Source organism: Hoplias malabaricus, chromosome 6 (genome assembly GCF_029633855.1).
Source record: "Hoplias malabaricus isolate fHopMal1 chromosome 6, fHopMal1.hap1, whole genome shotgun sequence".
Lineage (NCBI taxonomy): Eukaryota > Metazoa > Chordata > Actinopteri > Characiformes > Erythrinidae > Hoplias > Hoplias malabaricus.
Window position 1 is genome coordinate 30,004,096 of NC_089805.1, and position 24,990 is coordinate 30,029,085.

General features: G+C 40.7%; 1 protein-coding gene across 1 annotated transcript in view; it reads left to right on the top strand.

Moving 5' to 3' along the window:
* Positions 1-24,990, top strand: part of eif3hb (eukaryotic translation initiation factor 3, subunit H, b) — a 63,773-nt gene that overhangs the window by 12,978 nt on the left and 25,805 nt on the right. The window contains exon 2 of the mRNA XM_066674992.1: positions 4,624-4,780. Within this exon, the coding sequence (XP_066531089.1) occupies positions 4,624-4,780 (157 nt within the window). The remainder of the gene's footprint in view (positions 1-4,623; positions 4,781-24,990) is intronic.

The window sequence follows — 24,990 nt, forward strand, 5'->3', positions numbered from 1 at the left end:
CTGTGTATGCCCAGTATGATATATGAACTACTTATTTGTGTTACTATAGAATAAACAGTAGACCAAATAATCAGTAATGAAATATATTACCATTTTTTATGTAATACTTTTGAGGCCTAGATTTTCGAAAATAAAATAATTTGTAGACCTGCACTATTGTTTGCAAATGAACAGCTTGATAAGGTCATGTTTCCCACTTCTTGCTTAGTGCTTAGACACCTCTTCCCTTGTGGGTCTTGGAGGCTTAGTGTACCTGACAGAGGGACGTGGGGGACTGGCACTCAGTGCTCTACTTCAGTCTCACTCTGGATCTGTGCTGACTGCCTACCTGTGACCTAGCAGCTTAGGAGGAAGGACATGCTCATGGGGCTTAGCTGTGTTTGGCTGTTTTTGAGAGCAGAGTTGTTGACATGTTGTTTCCTCACATTCCTTGTAGAATTTCAGTACTTGGGAAGAGACCGCTTCCATGTGGAGCTCCCTTGTCAGGTTTCAAGCCAGTGCAGGCTTCTTCTGTTTCTGTGAATGGGCAAGAGGTGGTTAACTGCAATGGTGTCCATCATAACAAACACCACCATCTTCACTGCAGCACCACATGACTTTGGAGCTATTAAAAAGTTTTATAGTGCTCAGGTACTTTTTATAATATTGAACAGCGGTCTTATTGTTTCAGAAATGTAGTTTGAAATATTTGAATGTTTGGGTACAGTGATATTGTGCAGTTAAATGAACCCTAGGTAGGATTATTACTTTAAAATTAGATTCAAAATAATTTTGACACTTTACTGACCTGTAATGGGGAGAATAGAGCCTCTGTTGTTGCTACTCTGGGATCAGCACTGCAGACATTTCGCTATAACGTTTGGAGGGAGGATAGGAAATCACATCATGCACCCTCCCTCACCCTTAAATTTCAGCACAGCACTGTAAAAATCAATTACACTCTGAAAGTGTAGGGGGTGCCCAGGAGTAAACCAAGGGTTTCTTTAAGTAATTTATTGTCTGTGTTTCAGATAATTCATATTTGTTAAAATAATTGATTAATATGTATATAACTCAGTGTCAAACTGAATTACAATTATATAATCTGATTTTATGAAATGAAAAAGGGCTAAATATAACTGTATTAAATTACAGTTGTAGTTATATATCATGGATATGCATGATACTATAATGGTTAACATTCATTCATCCATATATAAATGAATTGCCACTACTAGCTCCCCTTTTTGTTGGGTCTGGGAATCTCTGGGCTATCCACAGTGGCATTAATTTTGAAATTTTGTGTCACCTCACTGCTAATTACCCATGTAAACCGGCCTCCTGGGGACTGCAAACATGCTCACTGTCCATGTCTCACAGTGGGGCCCTGTCATGGCATCAGGGAGGCAGCCCAAGTGTTTTTTTTAAATGCTGTTGAAGCAGATTCTGTCCTCCTATGTACAAGCGGGCAGAAACAGTCATGACGAAAGAGCTGCAGGATGAACTGCAACAGAGGTTGAAGCTGGCACCTTGCTCAGGCCCACTTTATTCTATGTTGTTTTATGTATGTTAGCGTGTTTTTTTTTTTTTTATTTTATTTTATTTTGTTTTTTTTGGGGCATAAAAAGCATTATATTTTACTAATGTTATTTCTGTAAAGTCCTCCAGCTGGTGAGAGTAGATAACGTAGCTGGATGAAGCTTTGGCTCACATGAGGTCTTGAGTTTGACTGGAGGTTGTGCTGGTCCTTTATTCATGAATCCTGGAGCCTTGCTTAAAGGTTCTTGTGCTTTTATTTTTTTGGGCCTGTCAATATTATTGATAATTTGGATGGCAAGATTCCCGTTCAACCAGGGCTGAGAGAAGAGGCCCCTGCCTGCTTGAGTTGAGTCAAGACTTTGCTGCTCTTTCTGCACTTGAATGTGTCATGCTTTACTCCCTGAGGTTGTGATCAGTATTAACTGTCAACACATCTCACACATTGGAAATGAGTCATTGAACACACTGATAGATAAATAAAATGGAATTTTCAGAGTTAATAGGATGGATTTCTGAGTTTATTATTAAGCCTTGCCAAGCTTTCCATGAAGGGATGAATAGGTCTAATTTGTCCTTATGGACCTCTTGGCTCTGAGGTGTAAGCCAACCTGGTTGCCAGGTCTGCTGATGGAAGACTGTAGTTTAATTTCTCCTTAAGTTTAAAAACATAGATCCTTGTTACAGTATAATATGTTTATGATTTTGCCAACTGTTTTTCCAGGAATTCTAGCAGTGTCACCCTGTATTTAATTAAAAATCCTTGAACCTCCTTTATTACTGTGCCTCTTTCCTCAATTTGGTGAAGTCTGAAATACTATCTATGAGCAGGAATTTATCTCTGGGCCTCCTTCAACCCCATGGCTCTTCATTAGTCCCCATAATAGCTGCAATATAGCTAACCTGAAAATGGGGCTTATTACAGTTCAGCTTTGGGATGACTTGTGAAATGATTCTCATGGGATCATGATTTAATCCCGTTTTCTGCCTGCGAGGAGAACCTCATTTTGAATTTCTCATTCCTTTTGAAAGGAAATGTACACGACTCTAGCATGGCTCATTTTTGACTGTGTGTTTTTTCCCCCTTTGGGGAAGATGTGATATATAGCTCAAGACTCTTCACATATACCAAGGCTTTAGGTAAACACCAAAAAATAAAGATGTTTTGGCCTTGTGTTGTAGATTGCTTTTCATGCTGCCTCCAACAGAACTCAAGATTTAAGCAACTATTGGACTCTGAGAAATTGCTTCTTAGTACAAGCTCAAGGTGAAGGGCTGGAGCAGGGTGGTGTTTTAAATTAATGGATTGAATGTGTGGTATTGATCCGCCCCCCCGCCATTCACGATGGGTCCCCTAATACTGGTCAAGCTCTTGAAGTCAGATGCATGTGCCCATGTAGAAGGTCTTTGAACCAGGATATTTTTAAGCAAGTTGTTGGCTCCTACCCCTCTAACCTGAATTTACTCTGGAGAATACAGAGCTATGATTCTTCTTTGTATCTGGCACACTAGCTCCTGTTTTGTCTCATCAGAAAATGTATTCCTCTGTCCTATTTTTATTAAGATTTAAATGAGGTTGTATGTGGTGGTTGCATTTGAAAATCTATTACGGCAGCTGGTGCAGGCCTCCCGGACGGAGGAGATCGATAGTGCTTTGTTGGCAGGACGGAGGCTCTGCTCCTGTTTGCTGGAGATGAATTAGATTTTTCTATAAAAAATAAAAAAATAAAAGCTGAGCCTTGCACTGGCTGCATTCTTAACACCACCGTGAGGCATCCCTAGTACTGCATCTGGGCTCCTTAATCCTCTACGATCACTAAAAGGGTTATGTCGAGTACTAAGGGTTTCAGCTACACTTTTTTTCTTGAATATGATGATGGTGCTGCTCTGTTTCCATTGTTTTAATTACAGCTGCCTCTTCATATCACAGAAGCTGTTTATTTCTCTCATCTCATCATAATCAAAGCTCTTAAATTGAACACGTAGGCACTCTCAGGACTGAATGGCCATGGATGTGGTTGTCTGCACAGAATTTTTTTTTTTTTGCAGTTCAGTTTGAATATACTCTCCTCTGTTGGAGACTATAATCTGTTGGATTATACAGTGTCCACAAACATTAGACTGTAAGATGTATTCAGTTTTTAAGTGAAATGCAATGGAAAAGTAAAAAACCAAACCATTTATTTTTCATTGCATGATAGACACTGAATATCATATCATGTCATAGTCATCAAGTAAATTCTCATTTCTTGAAGTTGATCTGTTGGAACTAGGTAAAATTTGCAATTGTTAGAATCTGAGCAAAATTGTCATCTTCATAATCTTTTGGTCAGAGCATCTCCAAAATGGCAGGGTTTGTGGGTTGTTTCCGGTATACAGTAGATTGTACCTAACAAAACCACAAATGTGGTTCAAGAAAGCACCACAAGTGAACTGTTACAGGGTCATTGGCATCAAAGGCTCATTGATGTGGTGAGGAAGCAAAGTTTCAGCATTGGGCATGTAGCCCCATGTGCAGCAATGTGCAGTTCACTGTGCAGTCTATTAACTTCACATTATAGCTAGAATTAACATTTTAGCACCATGTCCTACAGTAGTTCTGTGGGCTCAAACCAGACGGGCTAACCTTTACTCTCCATCTGCATCAGTCAGCCTTAGACACCCATGACCCTGTTTAAGGGAAGATCAGCCAGTGGCCCCTCAACAGGGTCATGTGTGCCCAAGGCTTTTTGACAGGCTTGGGGGAATGAAGGCTAGCCAGTCTGGGATTGATAAGTGTTATAGCAGATAAGAAGCTACAATCACTGTCTGCTGTTGCAACAAAAACTAAAATGTTTTGTCAGTGAGCAGGGAATTTGGCCATATTAGATTAAACAGTCAAACACTTCTACTGCAGCCTGCCTTGTGCAGTCTGGGTTAGGTTTTCTTGTTCTCTGGATAGTTAGGGGTTGTTTTATACAATACCAGTTACATACCACTCTTATTGCAGTTTAAAAACAGGTCAAAAACAGGATGTCAGCCTGCTACCTCTGTTCTATAATGAAAATGTGTGCAGAGTGTGTTCTGTCTTTAGGTGAATGTAGTGTGTTTTGTGTGGTACCCATGCAGGTGGTGTTGAAGATCATCAAACACTACCATGAGGAGGGGCAAGGCAGTGAGGTGGTGCAGGGGGTCCTGCTTGGGCTAGTGGTGGAAGACCGGCTGGAGATAACAAACTGCTTTCCATTCCCACAGCACACCGAGGATGATGCTGACTTTGATGAGGGTGAGTGAGTGAAGCATTCCCGTGTGCCCAGTGTTTGGCTGCTTTCTCAAAGTTATGTGGTTAAAGTGACACACATTTGTCCAGAGCTTTCAGCTATAATTATTTCACAAGAAAAGAGTTTACTCTTATTTGATTAAAGATGCATTAGACACTTTTTATTCCATTCATTATTTCCTATTTACAAGAGCAGTAAAATATGAGAAACACGATTAAAAAGTTATGTTTCCAGTATCAGAAATGGTAGCAATAATTAATTCTGTACCAGATAGATTTTTTTAGAAAATTGCATTCCAGACCAGAATGGCTGTTGTGATTTGCCTATTGGCCACTGGAGGACTAATGCACTAGGACAAATATCTTAAAATATGGACATTTTGATCCTGGTTCCAGGCCATGGTTTCACAATGGCTGGCCCGTATGACACTATAGCTGGCTAATCATTCGTTGCAGCTGTAGTGTGAAATGCCAATGGGCTAATTTAAAAACCTAGCCTGGAACCTAGATCCAAGGTCTGGATTTGAAGACCTCACTAGAACAGGTGGGGATTAGGGATGTGTGACCTCTTGCTGCTTGTTAGGTGAATTACAGTAACAGACGAACATGGGTGATATTGCCTATTGCACCTTTTTAAATTATGAAGAAATATTTTTATAACATTGATTTAATGACCGTCTCCTATATTGAAACGCGTATGCCCGAGTAGGAACGTTATTTCACATTCTCCTGTTAGTTCAGCCATATTTCACAAGGTGGCGCTACTACATATGTTAGTTAAGCAGTTTTTCACATAGCGCTTTGCCACCAGTGAGGAAACAACCCTTACGGTTCGTGAACTAAATTTCCAACCTTTGGGCACGTTTCCACTGACATAAACTGGTTCGTGTACCAGAAAAAAAATTGTTCCCAGCTAGAAACAAAGAACAGTAGGTTCTTCAGCCCGAACCATAGCCTTGTAAGTAGGCGTGTTGAGGTTCAGTAACTCAAAAAAGAGCTCAGAGCCTTGAACACAGCATTATCGCCCAGTGGAACTGAATGGGGTCATGCTAATGAAGAGATTGATACTTACAATCATGTGTTAGCATGACGAGAAGTGCACAGATTCAGCATTGAAAACTCTGTTGGTGTCTCTGGAGGAATCAGAGCTCCTTGGTATGTTTATTAGTTAAAGTTGGATTACTGTTGGTGGATATCATTATGAATATGTATTAACTAATCTAATTTAATTTGTGTTTTAAATACATGTATATCCATCTTATTTGAACAGTCAACTGGGGTTGGCTAAAGGCCTGCTGATCCCAGTCACACCAGCAATGTTGCACACGTTTCTTGATAATACACATTTAACAGGAATGTGTGAGAGAGGGAGAAACAGGAAAGAAAAGACGTGTGGGACAGAGAGAAGGACAGAGGGGGATTAAGACTGGAGAACAGAAGCCGAAGCCTTCTAGAAGAGAGAAATGACCTGCTAAACGAACAAGCACATGTGCACACACATGCAGACAGAAAAAGAAATGAAATCCCTAGCTATCCTTGTGATCGATTGCTTTTGAAAGGACTTCAAAGCCCCTGGGTACCCAAAGGCAATGGCAAGGGAAAAGAAAGTGACTGTACGTGCAAACTTGCCCATGTTTTTTCTGGCATGGCAATACAAACACATGCAGACTGTTGTCAAGAGTTGAAAAATTATTCATGTCTATAGGAAGTGAATTGCAGTTAATAAAATAAGAGAATTTTAGCAGTGAATATGAAATGCATTTAAAGGTAGGGCACAGTAGGGAATGTTCAGAACTGGAATTGACCCGTTTTTGCGCCCAACACCAATTTATATTTATTTAATATTAGAACATTGATAAAGTTTTCTTTTTGAAGCACAGTGCTTAGGCATAAATTCTGTTATTATGGTATGTTTCTCAGTAAAGTTGTTCTGTAAAGGACCAGTACTGAAAAGTGTGTAGTGTCTGTGTGGCTGTTTCCGTATTTTGTGCTTTGAGTAATAAAAATCAGCCAGATTGATTAAGACATTGGAAGTGACCGAAAAATTCATGATCATTGCCCCTCTCTAAAAAGGCCTTTAAACACTGAAATAGATTAGTGATATCAAATCAAAGAGAAATGAGGCAGAAAACATAGAGCTTTATAATGAATAGATATACATTTTAATAAAATACAGAGGAATGCACTGGAATTTGAAAAAAACAAAAACAAGGTGTGGAAGAAATATTAGTGAGAATGTCAAGAGTGATAAACTTTGAGAGAAAGAGAGAGAGAGGCCTGCTGACTTTGTTTATAGAAGTCAATATTTTCTATTTGTTTATTTATGATAAAGTTACTAAAAGGGCTCCTGGTGTCCCATTGCACTGCAGAATTTATCATTTGTTCTTTTTCTGCTGCAAAACACCTGATCGAACTACTCAGCTAATTAACAAGCCTTTCATGATCTGAAGCCAGTGCATGGCAGAAGGGAGAGCTCTAAACAGTGCAAGGTAGGGCTAGATTTGTGAAACATTTCACCTGATTTATAACAGCATGAGCGCTGCATTCAATTCCTGTTGGTAGGTTAAGATAATTGCCTTCATTCTTGGCATAAAGACTCAATAGCGTCATGCACACTGGAGTATTGACCTGTCATAACAGCTTGGCATATGCTTTCAATTAAATTGGCAGCGGTGAGAGTTTGTGTATGTGTTTGCAGGGTCACAGTCTGAGACAGAAATGTCCCTGGCAGCTCAACTAGTGAAGTTTTTCCCTGGCCATACTGAGGGGCTGTTCTCATTAGAGCAAACTGATATGAAACATTTATGATTGATACAAAGTTGAAGGTGTCCCACACCCTATATAATGATGAATTTGCATGGCCTGCATACTGGTTTTCATATAGAACCAGTAATGAAATTTGAACTTCCACCTTGTATGTGTGTTATATGTGATTATAAATGCTCTGTGCTATTAAGTATTGACATTTTTAATGTTGACTTGTCAGGATATGGTCAGCTGTTCCATACTCTGTGTATTTGGCCTGTAGACAGCAGGAGTTTGAATATAATGTATTTGAATGGGAATTTTGTGCATAATATTGTGCTTTTTATTCCACAGGACCTGACAAGTATTTGAATGTGTAATCTTAATTCCACCCAACCTATATATTATTTTGGGCACAATTTCCACCCATATTCATAATAATACTATGTTATGATTGAGAACAGGGATGAGTGTGATCCAAAAATCCAATACCTACAACCTTTGAAAATAGTGTCGGTTACAGTGTAAAGTTTTTATGAACACAGCAATTGAAATGGATCAAAGTGCCATGAATGAAATAGTTACATTAACTTGGATTGAAATAAAAAAATACGTTTTACTTGTTTGAAGAGGGGAAAAGTGCCCCCCCCCACTCCCGACCGTGTCAATAAGCGTGTATAACCATTCAGAAGGTGTATTTCTTACCAGCCCATATTCAGACATTACGTAGTTTTCTTCACAGCTGACTGTTTTTAACAGCCCTGCTTTAAAAGAAGTTTTGTAACACCTGCTTCACTTGCTTTGAAGACTTTTACAGTGAGTCTTAGTTTAGGGAAGTGCTGAAACCTTGACCGCTTGTACTCTGTCGATCTTTTAAGTGTTTCCAGAAGCGCCGTCCTTTGTGTTTTACCATCCCTCATGGCTTTGTCTGCCATTCCCAAGTTTACTGCCTGCCAGCTCTTCAATGATCACTAAAGGAGAAAAATGTCATTGTCAATAAGGTTGGCCAGTAAAAGGCGTGGTAAATTGCGGTGTAATTCAGCTGAACCCTGTATTGGAGCACAGGTTCGGGAGCTGCGCTTTTATTGAGTTTCTCCAGTTGGTGGAGAGGCGAGGTGGAGATTGGGCTTGTTATGAGGAAAAGGGAGCACAGGCATGTGCTGTTTGCTCTGATTTTATGGTCTACAAGTGTGCAGGTGTAGCCAGGGAAACCGGGAGTGAGTCAGGCGAGGGAGAGTGAGGCGATGGGGCGTTATTGGAAATATAATGTCTGCGGCCCCTGAGGAATAAGAGTGGCAGAGAGGGGAATGAAAGGTGCTGTGCTGATATGCTAAGAGTTATTTAGGCAAAGCTTGTTTTACTTTTTTGGGGGGGGTTTATTTATGGCTGTTTTTGCTAATTATTCCTCTTTTTCCCCAAATGTACAAGTCAAGATATGTTTGGTGTTCAGAGTTCAGGGATGTGGTTAATGTCTCTGAAGTGTATCTCAAAATATTATGAATTTAATCTCCCTCTATCTATCTACCTACATACCTATCTACAGTGTTAATCTTAATATTTTACTTTATTTAATCTTGAAAAGTTGACTACTTTAATCTGAAATATTACCACTTTAATCTTGAAATAATTACTAGGTTGCACAGCCACTCATATTTTTTTAATGTGATGTCGCTACGTACATGACACACATGCTGCTGAAAATTTCAGCACACCCTGCCTAAAATGCATGACAGTTTTTCTTTGATTCAGTACCTGAGCAAAAAAAATCTAATGTAATCTAAAGAAATAATAAAAGTCTCTGTCATCTAAAGTCTTTGAGGGACACAAACTTATGCTGCATTATCGTTGTAGCACCAGAAGCAAACTTGGGAGACCAAACATGTCTTGTCTGATCTACTACATCTGGGATAAAGAGAAGATTGGAAAAATTGGGGTTTATGGCAAATTTATATCTTGTGTGTCCTTAGGATATCTAGGAGGGAAGCCTGGTTAACCTAAACACAGTCCAGATGCACTGGATGTGGAAATCTGCTTCGGGCAAGATGGAGGACATTTTGGGACACCGTATTGATTGGCATAGTGTCAGACTCTGTGCTCTAATGTATCTCCATGATGTCTACACTGCCCTGCTCTGCTGCAAGGTGTTTGCATGTGTGTGTGTTTGTGAGAGCATGGGTGTTTCGGAGAGTGCAAGTTGATGAAATGTTAATTAATGGTGATGACTTAATGAAAATGAGGGGGCTCTCAGGGCCTTACTCTGCATCTCACTTGCACTCTCTCTCACTGACTGTCGGCAACCCTTAAACCTTTTGCTATCACCGGCCAAATGATGGAAGCCTAATGACTACTTAAACAGCTCTCTTATGCAAAGTGAGATAGGCCTTGAACTATATGGGCCGCAAAAAAGTAGTAAATTCACTCGTTAACGAGCAGCCCTTTTTTTTCCACAGTAGGCAATTGCTTTATTTAACGCACTTAAAATGGCAATTGGAGAGTGTCACTTCTCCTTCACCTAGTCGCTTTCCTTGAACAAACTTTTTCATTTTGTCCCTTGATCTGGAGTTGAGATGAGTGTGGCCTGTCTCCTGACTGAGTTTCACCTGTGGGGGCGTCAGGGCTCGAGGGAAGAGAATAACTGAGGCTTTGTGGAGTCTGTTTATCTGACTTTAAAGAAGAGTGCAGTCTGCCAGCAGGTGCTGAGGAACAGTTGTAGGAAAAGGTCAGACAACTAAATCTTGCTGCAATTTTGCACTATGGGTGTGCACTCAACAAGAATTAAACCAAAGGTTCCCCTCACAGACTGCTTAAAAAAAAACCTGTTATTTTACATTTTCTACTGCGTTTAAAGACAAATGACATTAGATAAAGTTGCTCTGAGCACTACAACATTGCAAGGGCTGTTTAAAATTTGTACTTGGGTGTAGTGATCACACCAATTAATTATTAGTAGTGTGATAGTATGAAACACTTGATATTGAAGGGTCATAGAGTATCAGCACAAAGCTTGAAAAATGTGTTGGGTAAAAAAAAAAGGTAGTTCTAAACCGCTGCTGTTTATAAATGGTAATAAAAGTGCTCTTTGATCCATGTACTATTTTGATCAAAGCATGTCACACATTTTAAGACCCTTGGAACTGTTTTAATTTGTGGATAAACGTGTATGATTTGTCCCGCTTAAGTTTGGGTGAGTTAAAGGAAAAATATTTTTTAAAAGTTTGTATTCAAGTGTTTTGTATTTGACATTTTTTTCACCTTTAAGCAGATCAGCTGTGACAGTTATTGCTGAAGTTAAAGCAAAGTTCCATACAAAGTGCTCTATTGTAGAGAGCAGAAGGTAGAAGTAAAAAAAAATAAAAAATAAAAATTATTTTTTTTTCTCCTCCCCAGTAGTGAATTCCATCACTTCAGCAGAGTCTATGGCCTGCTTTGTATCTTGACCGTCTGGAGCGTTTTCACCCTCGTCTACCCCACTGTTGCTGGCTGTTTACAGCACTGCTGTGTCTAATTACGCCTCGTGCCATCAGCCAGTTTCTTGCTCAGGCCAAGCCGGCCAGCAGCCATTCGTCTCTCCTTCCTTTCCTTCTTCCCCTGCTGTATTTTACACTCTCTCACCCTGTTTTCCCCTCTTGTCTCTCTCTCTGTTTGCTCTTCCTCTTCTCTTTTCTTCCTGCTGTTTTATGCTTCCTCCTACCCCACTGTCTCTCTTGCTTGTGTTCTTCCTCTACTATTTCTTATGTTTCCGTTTTGTTTTTCACTCTGCTGTTCCACATGTTTTTTCCTCATCCCTCCCTTGTCATTCATTCATCTTTTTTTCCTTTCTCTCTTTCTTGTTCTCCTGTGTTGGTGCTTTTAAGTGTAAGTAGGAGATGTAATGGCTGATATTTCATAATCTGCTGCCTCTTGGCTGGCACACAGGTGTCATCCTGAGCCGCTGCCATTTTCCCGGACTGATCTGAGCATTGTGGGACAGAGCAGTTTGCCTCCAGTGGCCCGTGACCCCTCTCTTTGTGATCACAGCCCACATCAGCATCACAACAGTAAAAGATCTGCACCAAGCTTAAACTTGCTTCTTGCTTATGTGTGTGCACACCTAAAACCCCAGTTCCAATGAAGTTGGGATTTTGTGTAAAATAAAAATAAAAACAGGATACGATGATTTACAAATCCTTTTCAACCTATATTCAATTGAAACCACTACAAAGATTAGATATTTAATGTTCAAACAGATAAACTTAGTTTTTTTGCAAATATTCGCTCATTTTGAATTTGAGGCTTGCAACACGTTCCAAAAGAGTTGAGACAGGGGCAACAAAAGACTGGGAAAGTTAAGGAATGCTCAAAAACACCTGTTTGGAACATTCCATAGGTGAACAGGTGAATTGGAAACAGGTGAGTGTCATGATTGGGTATAAAGGGAGCATCCCAGAAGGGCTCAGTCATTCACAAGCAAGGATGGGGCGAGGTTCACCACTTTGTGAACAACTGCGTGAGCAAATCGTCCAACATTTTAAGAACAACGTTTCTCAACGTAAAACTGCAAGAAATTTAGGGATTTCATCATCTACCGTCCATAATATCATCAAAAGATTTAGAGAATCTGGAGAAATCTCTGCAAGTGGCAAGGCCGAAAACAACATTGAACGCCCATGACTTCGATCCCTCGGGTCACTGCATTAAAAACTGACATCATTCTGTAACGGATATTACCCCATGGGCTCAGGAACACTTCAAGAAACCATTGTCAGTGAACACTGTTTGCCGCTCCATCTACAAGTGCAAGTTAAAATTCTATAATGCAAAGGGAAGGACATATCAACAACAACCAGAAATGCCACCGGCTTCTCTGGGCCCAAGCTCATCTGAGATGGAAAGACGCAAAGTGGAAAAGTGTCCTGTGGTCCAACGAGTCCACATTTCAGATTGTTTTTGGAAATCACGAATGTCGTGTCCTCCTGGCCAAAGACGAAAAGGACTGTCCAGATTGTTATCAGCGCACATGTTCAAAAGCTAGCATCTCTGCATCAAACAAAAAAACAAAACAAAATGTATACGTTTGAACATTAAATATCTTGTCTTTTTAGTGTATTCAATTGAATATAGGTTGAAAAGGATTTGCAAATCAACATTCTGTTTTTGTTTTACACATTGTCCCAACTTCATTGGAATTGGGGTTGTACTTTCTTGCTGTGCACATTTAGTGTGTTCATTAAGGAAGTGCCTTATGACCTTTTTCCAATTTTTTGAGGTCTAATTTTCAAATATTACAATACATACAGCAACTTGCGACTTGGTGTCTTTTGTGTTTGGTTAACCATTTCCAAATCTCTCCTGAAAGACTTCCAGTAGTATTTGTTAATTTTTAAACATATTTCATTAGGTGTTAGGAATATGTCTGTGTGTCTGCCTGTCTTTTTCCTGCTCATATTGGACCCTGTGTGATCTGCTGATATTGTCCTGATGCAGATGTGAAACTCTCTTTCATCAGATCTGATAAATCCTTTCAAAGAAATGCAAAATTCATACTGTTTTTCAACAAATTTATTGCATGTGATAGATTTGATTTATAGGTTATTCTAACGGAGCCCAGCAACAGAATGAAATTGTATAAATGTGTATAAAACCAGATGACATCTGGCTTTGGTTTAAAATGTATTTAATTTGCAAGGGCGACAGTGTGCTAATGCTGGTGTAACATTTATACTTGTCAGTGCACTTCTCTGCTACATGACTGCATCATCATGATACAGCAGTACTAGCATTTGGAAGCAAGCCCGTCTCCTCCTTCCACTGCCAGCTGTAGAGCTCCACCGTTCTGCCTCTCCCCTGGGCTTTTGGCCCGGGTCTTTTTCATTAGCTGGATTTATCGGCAGTAGTAATTACAGTACGCTCTTAAGCCCCAGACGCTCGCAGTGCAGGCTCGATGGAAAAGATCACGCATTAATGCTGTTCGCTCATGAGAACTTAATTAGCAGCTTTTGTAATAGGTTTGTTGTTGGTGCTTACAGAAAGAGGGGTAGGAGGCAGCTGGATGAATGAGGTTTGTGTCGTGATGTAGGGGGGGGTCAAACCCCTGTTATTAATTGCTGTGATTGACAAACACTAGGCTCCCTTTGCAAGCCTGTAATTGAAGGAGTGTGGTATGAAGCATGGCATGAGAATGGATGTTGCCTCACAGCACACTTGCTTTAGAAGTTTTGCCAGTGAAAGTGAGAGATAAGAGACTTGAATGAGTGCCTTCAAATGGCTGAAGTGTGGTGTTTGCTTACCAGTACCAGCTCCTAACCTCAGCATGAAAAGTAAAGACTGTACTGCTGTCCTCCAGGAGGTGGCAGTGTGGGAGCGTCAGTGAGAATACCTAATAACCATCTAGAGGGACAGCGAAAAAGTAACAATGGGTGTGTGGTTTTCTGATAAACACATAAATATAAGTGTGTCTGATTTAAAGATTGCAGTGTCCTGCCGTCGGAAATGAGGCAAGGCTCATGTTTCCCGGCAGAAATTTTGAGTATTTATTGTTTAAATGGTCTTGATGATTAACACTGGCTCCAGCTGAAGGTGTGCTGGGGAATGGATTCTTCATTTAAACTGTTTGTTAGTTTGTGTTTGCCTGACAAGGAGAGCATTATGTCTTCGCTGCTGTCACGAAGGTGATAGATTTGCTGGATGTTGTAGCCTTCTAGCCAGGGACTGGGAGAAAAGTTGTTGCTGGTTAAGTGTGATGATGGGGAAAATGGACTTACTCTCTCGAGTGGCATGTCTGTGATGTACAGCGTGTACATTGTGGACATAACTTGCCTTAGGCGAGAACTTGACAAGTGGTAGAAGCTGCCCCTTGATTTAGGAGTCTGCTTTCTGTCCTGAGGCCTTGACTTCTCTCTTGTCTTATTGATTATTTAAATGCAGTGATTGATCAGTCTGGTTGTAGTGAAGGCTGCTACATGTTCAGCCTCACTGAACCCAGCCTTCCATTTACCATCAACTGTAGTCAGAATCTTGAGTGGCTGACTGCTTGACTGAAAATGGCCCCCAGGGACCTGGCAATGGTCAGGTCACTATGCATCTTCACCTGCAGAGACAAATGTTTCTTAGCCGGAGCATGCTGTTCTCAGAGGACGTGTGCTGTGTTTCACCTGCTGTTAAACAGTGAAGAATGGCCGCTGCCTCAGGCACAAGCCACTAAACCCTCTCTTGTCTACATCTTAAGTCCCATGTCCAATTTTTTTCTTTTGCCTTGTTCAGATATTAATTTCAATTTACTTTACTTTTTACAAATGTATCAGAGCTGGTTATGGTCTGTCCTAATGTCATTACGTGGGTCAAGGCTCTGCTATGTTCTAAAGGTGTTTAGGATAATGTTAGTAATAGAGTGTTCTTATTAAATTATTAAACTTTTTAACTTCTTAATCTTTTTCCCCCTCTCCTTTTGGATTATTAGACAAAAACTAAGTTGAACTTGCATGCTATTGGATTTTTGTGCAGGTATAATGTACTATGTTGCCTAAAGTATTTGCTCATCTGCCTTCGCATACATATGAACTTGAGTGACATCCCATTTGTTAATCTGTATGATTTTAATATGATGTCATAATATGATAACAGTTTCAGCTTTTCTGGAAAAGCTTTCCACAAGGTTTAAGAGTGTGTTTATGGGAATATTTGGGAGGTCAGACACTGGTGTTGGGCGAAAATGCCTGATTTGCAGTCTCCGCTCTAATTCATCCCAATGGTGTTCTGTCGATTTGAGGTCAGGACAGTTAAATTCTTCCACTCCAAACCCACTGATCCATGTTTTTATGGACCTTGCTTTGTGCACTGTTGCACAGTCACGTTGAACAGGAACGGGCCATCCCCAAACTGTGCTCACAAGTTGGAAGCATGGAATTGTCCGAAATCTCTTGGTGTGCAGAAGCAATAAGGGTTTCTTTCACTGGAACTTCCTTACCCTGGAAGGGGCTGAGCCCAAATCCTGAAAATCAACCCCATGCCATAATCCAATAAATATTACACTTGGCACGATGCAGTCACAGTATCGCACTGTTCTCCTGGCAACAGGCAAACCCAGACTCGTCCATTGGATTGCCAGATGGAGTGTGATTCATCACTCTAGACTTGATGCTTTACACCACTGCATCTGACGCTTTGCGTTGCACTTGGGATGTAAGGCTTGGATGCAGCTGCTTGGCCATGGAAACCCATTCCATGAAGCTGTTCTTGAGCTAATCTCAAGAGACCCCATGAAGTTTGGAGGTCTGTAGCGACTGACTCTGCAGAAAGTTGGCGACCTCTGCACACTATATACCTCAACATCTGCTAACCCTGCCCTAATTTTATGTTGGCTACTTTGTGACTAAATTGCAGTTTGCATGCCTAGGTGCTTGGTTTTATACACCTGTGGCCATGGAAGCGACCGGAACACCTGAATTCAATGATTTGGATGAGTGAGTGAATACATTTGGCAGTATATTGAATATTACATGTACAAAATTAAACACTTAGTTACTTTAATTTTCACTCGTTGACATGTGTTCAGTTGTCCACATACAACTTCTATAATTTCCATTAAAAACAATGCCAATAGAATGGGATGCTCTGTAGCAGCTGCATATAATCATAAAGACATTGTCTTGCAAAGCATTATAGAGAATCAGGTTTGCACATAAGGAAGCTGTTTTTTGTTACACAGTAGCTCCCATTACATTGCATTCTTTATGCATGTATATGAATGTATGAATGAATCATATTAAATTATATAAACTCCCCCACCTTTTAGGGTTTTGTAGAAGTGGAATTGCCTCCTCTGTGAAAATGGATACCCATCCAGTGTCTTTTGGGTTAATTGGAGTGCCGTGTTCTAGAGCTAATCAGTTCTTTACAACACTAATGGTCATATCAATGCAAATAATTATTCACAGTTCCACATTAGTTTGTTTTTGGGATAGTTAAACACTAGTCTTGGAGGAATTGAGTTAGGAAATATAGATTGACATTATTTATATACATCAACACGTTTGCTAAGCATGTTTTGAGAATTGCAGTAAAAGTCATTCATCTCCATGCAGAACTTCTCATCCAACCTGGCTCTCTTCTGCTTTCTGATATTAAACATAAGTGGACACTTTTTATATTTTAAAAGAATGTTCTTTTTATGTCATTAGAATAGGAATACATGCTTAAACTAAGCAACACTGGTTACTGTGCTGAAGTAGCCCCTTAGTATTGTGCCAGTCACACTATCACTTTCACAGTGCCTCTGTGGACATTGTACCAGTTCTTAGGTGTCAAGTGGTTCCCAGTGAGATTACACATCAAACACTTTTTTTTCTTCTTCTCTGCTCTCCTAGGAGCAAAAGCTCTATCTGGAATCTCTTCTGGGTACCATGGGTTTTCTGACATTTGTATCTTTTTTTACTTTTTACAGAGCCAGAAGAGTTAAATGTCTTGTAAAACGGTGACCTGTGCAAATGCAATCCTATGGCTTGAAAGTATGGCTAATAAGTTGGTGCTTAACAAAAATACTGGCATGTGACTTTTTCACTTGCCCTTTGGACAGAGGTCCTTCTCTCTCTCTGTGGCTTGTGGCGTGGATTAGAGCCACACTTAATCTCCGGTTAGATCAGATCAACCAAGCGCCAGCCCTTGGGGCTGTTCACCATTCTGGCGGCTTCCGTGACTACAACCCAGAAATATTAGCTTTGAAATGTATTGCTCCCCTGTTTGTCTGCTGCATAACAACCCTCTTTTTTTTATCCTCTCCTCGTCCCATCCACCTCCAGGCTGTTTTCCTTCCTCGTGCTACCTTGCCTTTTCCCGCACGCTGTCTGGCCTGGAGGATGGTTGTGAGTTGGTAATGAGTGCCCACAAGGCCAATGTTTCAGAGCCATTTTCACCGGTTGGGGCTGCCTCCCACCCTGAGGCAAGCCTGTTGTAGGCCAGGGCCAGAGGACCGTAGGAAAAGTGCCGGTCTGTCAGCGGCTGTATATCAAAGGAGTGTGTGCTTGCATACCCGCAGTGACTAATGATTTCATTGCTAGAGGTTGAATATGATAGTGCGCTCTTTATATTTCTTCATTTTTATTCCATTGCTAAATCAGAAGACTGGCACTTTTTAGCTCCTACGTTTGTATATTGGCGCCTTGCATTAGTGTGGAATAATTCATTGATCTGTGTTTATTTCCTCTGATTTATTTTGAATAGATGAATGTCATCAGAGGAATTACTTGTGCTTTCCTCGGGAGCCTCTGAGGCTTAGATGAGATCTGCGGAAGTAGATCCCTGGTGTCGGCTCTGTCTGCGTTTTCATTCTTGGAAGACTTCAGTTCTCTGCATGTGTCCTGGCCCAGATTTGGAATCTTTCGCATGCATCATTCACACACTTGCTTAATTGTCATGGCACCTCTTTGCTTTGAAGGGGCTTTAGTCTGGGGCTGAGCAGCTTGCGAGAGGCCGGGGTTGCTTGGCAGGCCTGGGACTCGAGTCTTTTGAGTGTGTTTGCATGTCTGTGTCAGGCGATAAACTTATCTGTGTGCGGCATGCACCGAGCAGTCCCCATCGCTCAGACGGGTTCTTCAGTTGAGCGCTGTGCTGGAACGTCTGCTGCTAAGGTAGGAGGCAGAATGGAAGGCCTTCTAAAAGGGATTGTTTTGCACAGTGATGACAAAGAGGATGAAAAGACTAATGCCGCTAATGACTGGCTTCTCATGCAACTGCCACCTCTGCCCCTCCTTCCTCCTTCACTACTTACAGCATCCTCTTACAAAAATGCGCATGAGAAAGAGGGAATCCACGAAACACCAATATGACTCTGCACTCTTCTGGTGGTGCATGGATAAGGGATTCCTTATCTTCACTTACTAAAGGGAAGAATTTTGGTGGAACTTTAAATGAATTCATACCTTTCCTGCCTACAGCTTCCTCTCGAATGTGACTATTTTAGTCTCTTCTGAGACAGTTTCCGACAGGTTCATTATGAACGTCTATGCCAAAAAAAGTAAACCTGACCTTTGGCTAGAAAGATCTTCAAATTCTGCCTGTCTGAGTTTTGTTATACGTCTGCATCTCTTTACAAACCACTAAAAAGGCAAATGCAAACCTGTTATATTTGTAATAACTTTCATTTGCTGAACTTGAACCAGATACTTTTTTTCCCTCATTCCAAGCTTGTCAAGCACATCGAAGGAAAGTTAAACCCTTTATAACAGAACTTCAATGCTGGCACTGGTAAAGCAGCAGTCAGGCAGTCTTTCACAGAGTGAAAACTGAACCTGAAGCGTCAAAGGATCTAATTAGCGCTGGTGCAGGCAGTGTTTATGAACGCACTGTGAGCTGGAACCGAGAAGTGTGAATGCTCCCGCCCCCCCCTCCATTTTTTTCCCCCTCTAATTACATGCTTATGATCTGCTAATGAGCTATTGATAACCCTCAAAACCACAGCCTTAAGCACTGAAAAAGATCTTAAAACCTAAATTTCTTCAAAAAATTTGGCAGTTTGATAATGTAGAAATATTTCATAATTAGAACGTGTGTTGAATCTGTTAGAGCCATTGATCTGCTGCTATACTGCCAGAGGCACATTTGTATGAAATGTGGATGTAAAAAAAAGATTTGTACATTTTTTGGTCTGCATAGGTCTATACAGATGTTGCAAACTGTGTGGGTATAAAGCAGCCAGAACAAAGCTCCTGTGGACGTTAGCGTACACAGACCAAACCTGCTGGGCATATGAGAACCATAAAACTTTACTGGAGACTGTGGCAAAATTTTGCAAAATTTTCTATTCATTCGTTTCTGTTAGGTCTTGATCTACGACCAGTATAGTCTTCAGTGTCATGTTGATGAAGATTCTAGCTCTGGAGTCTGATAAGATTTTATACAGAAGGAACACATTTATTGCAAAATGAATACATTATGATGTTTTGCTTGGAAATGTATGCCTGGAAAATGAAGTGCGGTGTAATGTAGAATTTCTCAGTTTGTGAATGTGGAGATTATAAACTTATTACCATGTCATCCTCATCCAGCTATCCTAGTGCTCCAGAGCTACTCACTCACATTCTGGGGAGGATTCTGTTCAAATCTGTTCAGTGCTGAAATAAAAATTTGTATCAATGTTTTGGTCAGTCTCAACCCAATATGCTGTCTGGATGGACTTCCCAGAAACTATGCTTATTGCCACCCTATCCCCTCCCTAGCCAGCACCACCTCCTTCTCGCCACAGACGGAAAGCATTGGAACATTATCGTGGCATGTTTTATTTTCAGGGGGGCCCTTTGTGCCATAAAATAGGGCGTTGCTCTCCAAGCCTGACAGAAAGCAGTGCTCGATGACGGATATAAGCTGTTTACTCAGGCCTGCTTGGGTTAGAATCGGCACAATGGCAGCTTCAGATCAGCTCCCCAGCCCTGGGGCTCTAACATTTATATATTGCAGTCATTTTTTTTTCTTCTCTAATTCTCACTTTTCATTTTACTGTCATTGTTCTCTTTTTCATTCTTTATAATCTTCCCCTAAAGCTGACATACTCCTGTTTTTCTCACTTGTTTTCTGCCTGTCCATCGTACATGTTCTGCAGTGACGCACAAAACATTTTGCTCGATTGCCTGCAATGATCAAAAACATGTTGGGCAAGTGAAGCTCATCTATGTGATCAGTTGCCTTTCTTGTTGAAACAGCAATCGCATACTCCCACCCCCCCACACACAATTTTTTTTGAGTGAATCTCTACCTGTCAGGCTTTTCCACCTTTGACAGACAGAATTTGCTAAAAACAAAACCAATCAAAAAGCAAGCCATTTTTCTTGTCATGTTTCTGCCCAACTATTGACCATAACGGGCAGTTTTTGATGGTGTTCGTTGGATGTGTACGTTCAAAACTTTCTTGGGCACGGCTGCTTAGAAAAAATGATCTGTTTTTGTATTTGCATCAGGGATGCTTCAGGGTAGCTAGATCTGGGTTACATGCATTCTGCCACCACCGGCGTGTATACACACACACACACACACACACACACTCACACACACACACCCCTCTCTTTTACCAGCGAGCTCACAGACATCACCAGAGAGGTATGGATCCTCCCCGTCCCACTGGTGGCAGAAGACATGGCCCGCTGCTCAGCAGAGGGCTGATTGACAGGCGGGCAGGGGCTTGTGATGTGCCAAAGATGATTTTCTCTATTGTAATTAGGAGGCAGGAAGCATGGAGGAAGCGAGGAAAAAAAAAAAAAATACCCCCACCCCCTTTGCCTTGGGCTTGGCGCATGCCCGGCTTAGAGCCCAGCCTGCGCCCCGTGTTCCAGCAGCTTAGCCTGGCCTGCCGACCATAGAGTAGAGGGTGCAGAACTTGAGCCTTGTGCCTGGGTACGAACCGCTATTAAGAGCTGTAGACATGCTGATTGGACTCCCTGATTCAGTTCAGAAGAAGAGATGTCTGTGCTGTCCCTGGAGATGAGTGCCAGCAACAGCTACAAACACAGCTTTTATGCAGACCCCTTAATTTACTATCCCTGATTTTTGAATGCAGCAAGGTCTGACAGGTGATATTAATCAGTGCTATACGGCGGCCTTAAAAAGATAGAAATAAAACAAATGTAAGTGATTTTTCATTGCAGTTCCATAGGTGAAGCTCTTTATGTCCCTTAAAAGTACTTGCTGTGGAATGTTCTCTACAGATCCACTTCAGTGATGAAGGAAAATGTGAAACATTTTGCCTACATTTAAATAAAACAAAACAAATCAGAACTCCACTGACTTGCAGATGTCTAGAGCAATTGCATGTAAGTCATTTAAAAAAATACTGTTTAGAGAAATATAGAACGATGGTGGTGATAAGGGTCAGATATCTGACTGCAACTTGATGGGGAAGGGAAGTCTCTAATAGCTGGGGCATCATTGGAGGTTAAATTGGCCTGATGACGTGGAAAATGCCAGACCAGGGGTCAAGAGTCTTATCCACAAAGGGCCGGTGTGGCTGCAGGTTTTCATTCCAACCAAACAGGAGCACACCCAGTGTAAATGTTTAGAGGAGGAGACTAGTTGATCAGACAAGTAAAATCCAGGGTGCTTCTGCTTATTTGGACTAAAATCCTGCATCCCCCGCCCAAAACACTAGGTCTGAATCTCAAACATTTCCACAGTCCTTGTGTACAGTGTAGTGGTGTAATATTAGTTTTAGAATCTGTGAATTGCACTCTTTAGGGAGTTGGACACCATTTGGAACAGAGAATTGTTTACATATGGTGCCAGGAAAGAAACCAATAAAAAGCCAGCACTTACCGTTCTGTCTGTTTGCACACCTCGTAGTTCGATTTTTTTTATTTATTTATTTATTTTTTCTGGAGGCATCTGTATTTTTCTATCATTCAAACTTTTTTTTTTATTCCGTGATGTCCAAACCAGTGTCTGAGGAAATCTCTCACCATGAATTTGTTGCTGTCTGCAGATCTGTAGTGTGTAGGAGTTATGTCTGGACTTCCTCAGTTCAACTTGAACCATGTTTGTCTGAGTGGAGACCATGTGGAGTCCTTGCTGTCTGTACTGACTGCAAGTTTGCATATGGTATGGGGTAGGGTTTGCATCAGTGCAGGACCTACGCATTGCTAACGGTGTAGGTTTGTCACAGTTTGGCTTTACATTGAACCAGTTAGTAACTGTTTTGTTTTGAGTCATTTAACCGCGATACCTGAATAATAGGGGTATGCATATTAATATAAATAATGAACATACCTAAAGGATGCATTTAACTTTAGCCACTCCTTTAAACACTGCAGCACTCCAAATCCCTTACAGCAGAAACATGGAAGATGTGGACTGGTAGATTGGCTGTTTTCTAACAGCATGCCTAAAGGTATAATACAAATAAGTACATCATTACATTGATTAAACCACCCTTTGTAACCCAAATGTGAATATTGTGGCTATGATGATGCCAGCACTGAAACTATAATTGCTTAACATATTAACAAACTTACCCTTGCAGTTAGTCTGTTGTGGAAAACAAATAGTAAACCTGAGGATTAAGAATTAGAGGGTGCTTCACGTTAATGGTGTTGTGGGTGTGTACATACTGTCATTGATGTATGTCTTCTTAGCAGAATAGCTCACTCACTAGATGGAGCTGTAACTCTTCAGTCTGGCCCAAATGTGGACTCACGCAAGGTTCCATCTCTCTGTAGTGTCAGTGAACTTATTTAAAACAGGCAAATGACAGTGAGCAGTAGGGCTTTAACCCTCAGACTCTTCCTTTTTGCCTGCCAGGGGGGTGTATGCAGACGTGGGTATGTGCATTGATGCCGTTGATTAGTAGAGCCTGAAAGAGACATACTACGTTCAATCCTTTGATCATGTTTGAAGTCTCTCATGTATATGCTCTGTTCACATTTTTACCAGCAGTTAATCCGAGCAGCAGTAGGTTAATACCCGATAGTCGAAGACATTGGAGATATTTTTATTAACATATTTTTTAAAGAAGTGCTAAAATGCCAGTATGGTGTCAGTATCTCCTTTTCCTTCAAGAATAAGGCGCTGCAGGGCCAAGCAAGAACCTACAAAACAGTGGTTACATGTGTATCTGATCAATTATTTATGATGTACTATATCCTTGCTAATTGTAAAAGTGTGCACATTTTTGTTTCTGAAGCTTTTTAGCTCAACTATAATTGGCTGCCCTTTTAACTCGAGTTTGCTGAAAACGAATAGAAAAGGGTGAATGTACATGTCTTTTTTTTCCTTTTCCTCCTCCTTTTTGGTACGGGTGTCAACATCCATGGCAGGGCAGGGGTGCCCAATTCTGGGGACCTAACAAGCTGTCAGTGGCCAAATATCTGTCTCTTAACAAGTCTGTAGGTCTGTGAGCTATGAGAGAGAGAGAGAGGGATGGGAGTGATTCAGAAAGAGAAAATAAGGGCAGATGGGCAGAGAAAGTGAGACAGGTTCTTATTACCTCTATCTGTGCCTATATGTGGTAAGGAGTTTTTAGCAAGCTCTGAAAGCTGACCACCCTCATTTTTATCTGCCCTTGGGTTGTAGACCGTAAGATACTTCGGGGGTGTATGGCAGAGGAGGGACATGATTGTTGCCAGATAGCATATTTTCAACTCAATCTTATATCCAGGATCATTCCTGCACGAGACTTCAAACGTAAGGTAGAAGCTGACACAATTGGTTGCTTTTTTTCCTCCCTCTATTGAGCGAAGGATGACTCCCTACTTTTCCGTGTGGCGGTATCTATTGCTAGCTGCATGTGCCTGAGTGCAAATCCTCCTCTCCATCCCCCTTCAGTGTAAATCCCTGAGCCCTCGCTCTAAATAATGGCCTGACAATGCAGCAGGCACAGCTCCAATGAGCTGATAAGCTGAAATGCCAGCCTCTTTTTATTTTTTTTTATTTTATTTTAAACATACACTCTTCTATTTACATGAACATGGCACAGCACAGTGGCTTTCTGACTATGAATGGCAATGTTTGCTATGTAATGAACTCTGGAACTATTCTCATTGAGACCAGCGTTTCCTACCTTATAATCGCTATTGTTGGTTTTTCGGCTTTACTTTTGGGATATGCCTTAACTGTGATGTCTTCTCATATTTATGCTTTTTATAATACTTGAGAAGCTGTATCTTTATTCATTTCTGGGATACTTGGTCAAAGACCAAACAATGAACCATTACACAAAAGGCCTAAACTTTCTGTAGCAGATGTCAACAAATCCAAGACGGAGGCAGTCTTTGAATCGGAGTGTGTGTGTATAAGACTCTAAGCGCTTTCTTGTGTGTGTATGTCTGTAATGTGAAATAGTTCCAGTTATTCAGCTCCAGTGTCTGTCTTACAAAGAATGAGTCTGTACCAAAGAGAGCAAATGAGTAAAGAGAATATGTAATATTGTGGGGTATGGAAGTAATTGAATTGGATAAATATTTGTTTAGCTCACATTAAATTAAATGTGAAACAATGACTCTGTAAACTGCACAATTTTAGTATTATTTCAGGGTTTTTTTTATCCCTCCTGGGGTACGACATGTAGAAGATCTGTTCTTTTTCTGCTTTATTTACTCACTCTGTTATTGTTCAGAATATCCAGCTGCTGTTGCTTTGCTAATGTGTAACTTCACTAAATTACTAAGTACTGGATCCAGTCTGGTGAAGTTTTGTTCATTTGTTAAGCTGTAGCATGCCCTGCTTTATAAGTGTTAAAATTTTATTATGTTCAAATTTAGGAGTATAAATAATACTTAAGTGCAAATTATATATATATATATATATATGTATGTATTACTTGCTGTTTGATTTATGCTGGAAGTTTGCAGATTATAGACTATGCTTTCTACATTTTTGTTTTGAAAAATTCTTAATGTTCATAAGCCTTGTGCTCAGTGATAAATTTCGTTTCTTCATTTTGAGGAATTTGATTGGATCTGAATTAATAAGATGCGTCATCAATAGACGTTTTATTTTGTTATGGTCCCTGGAGAAGAGGA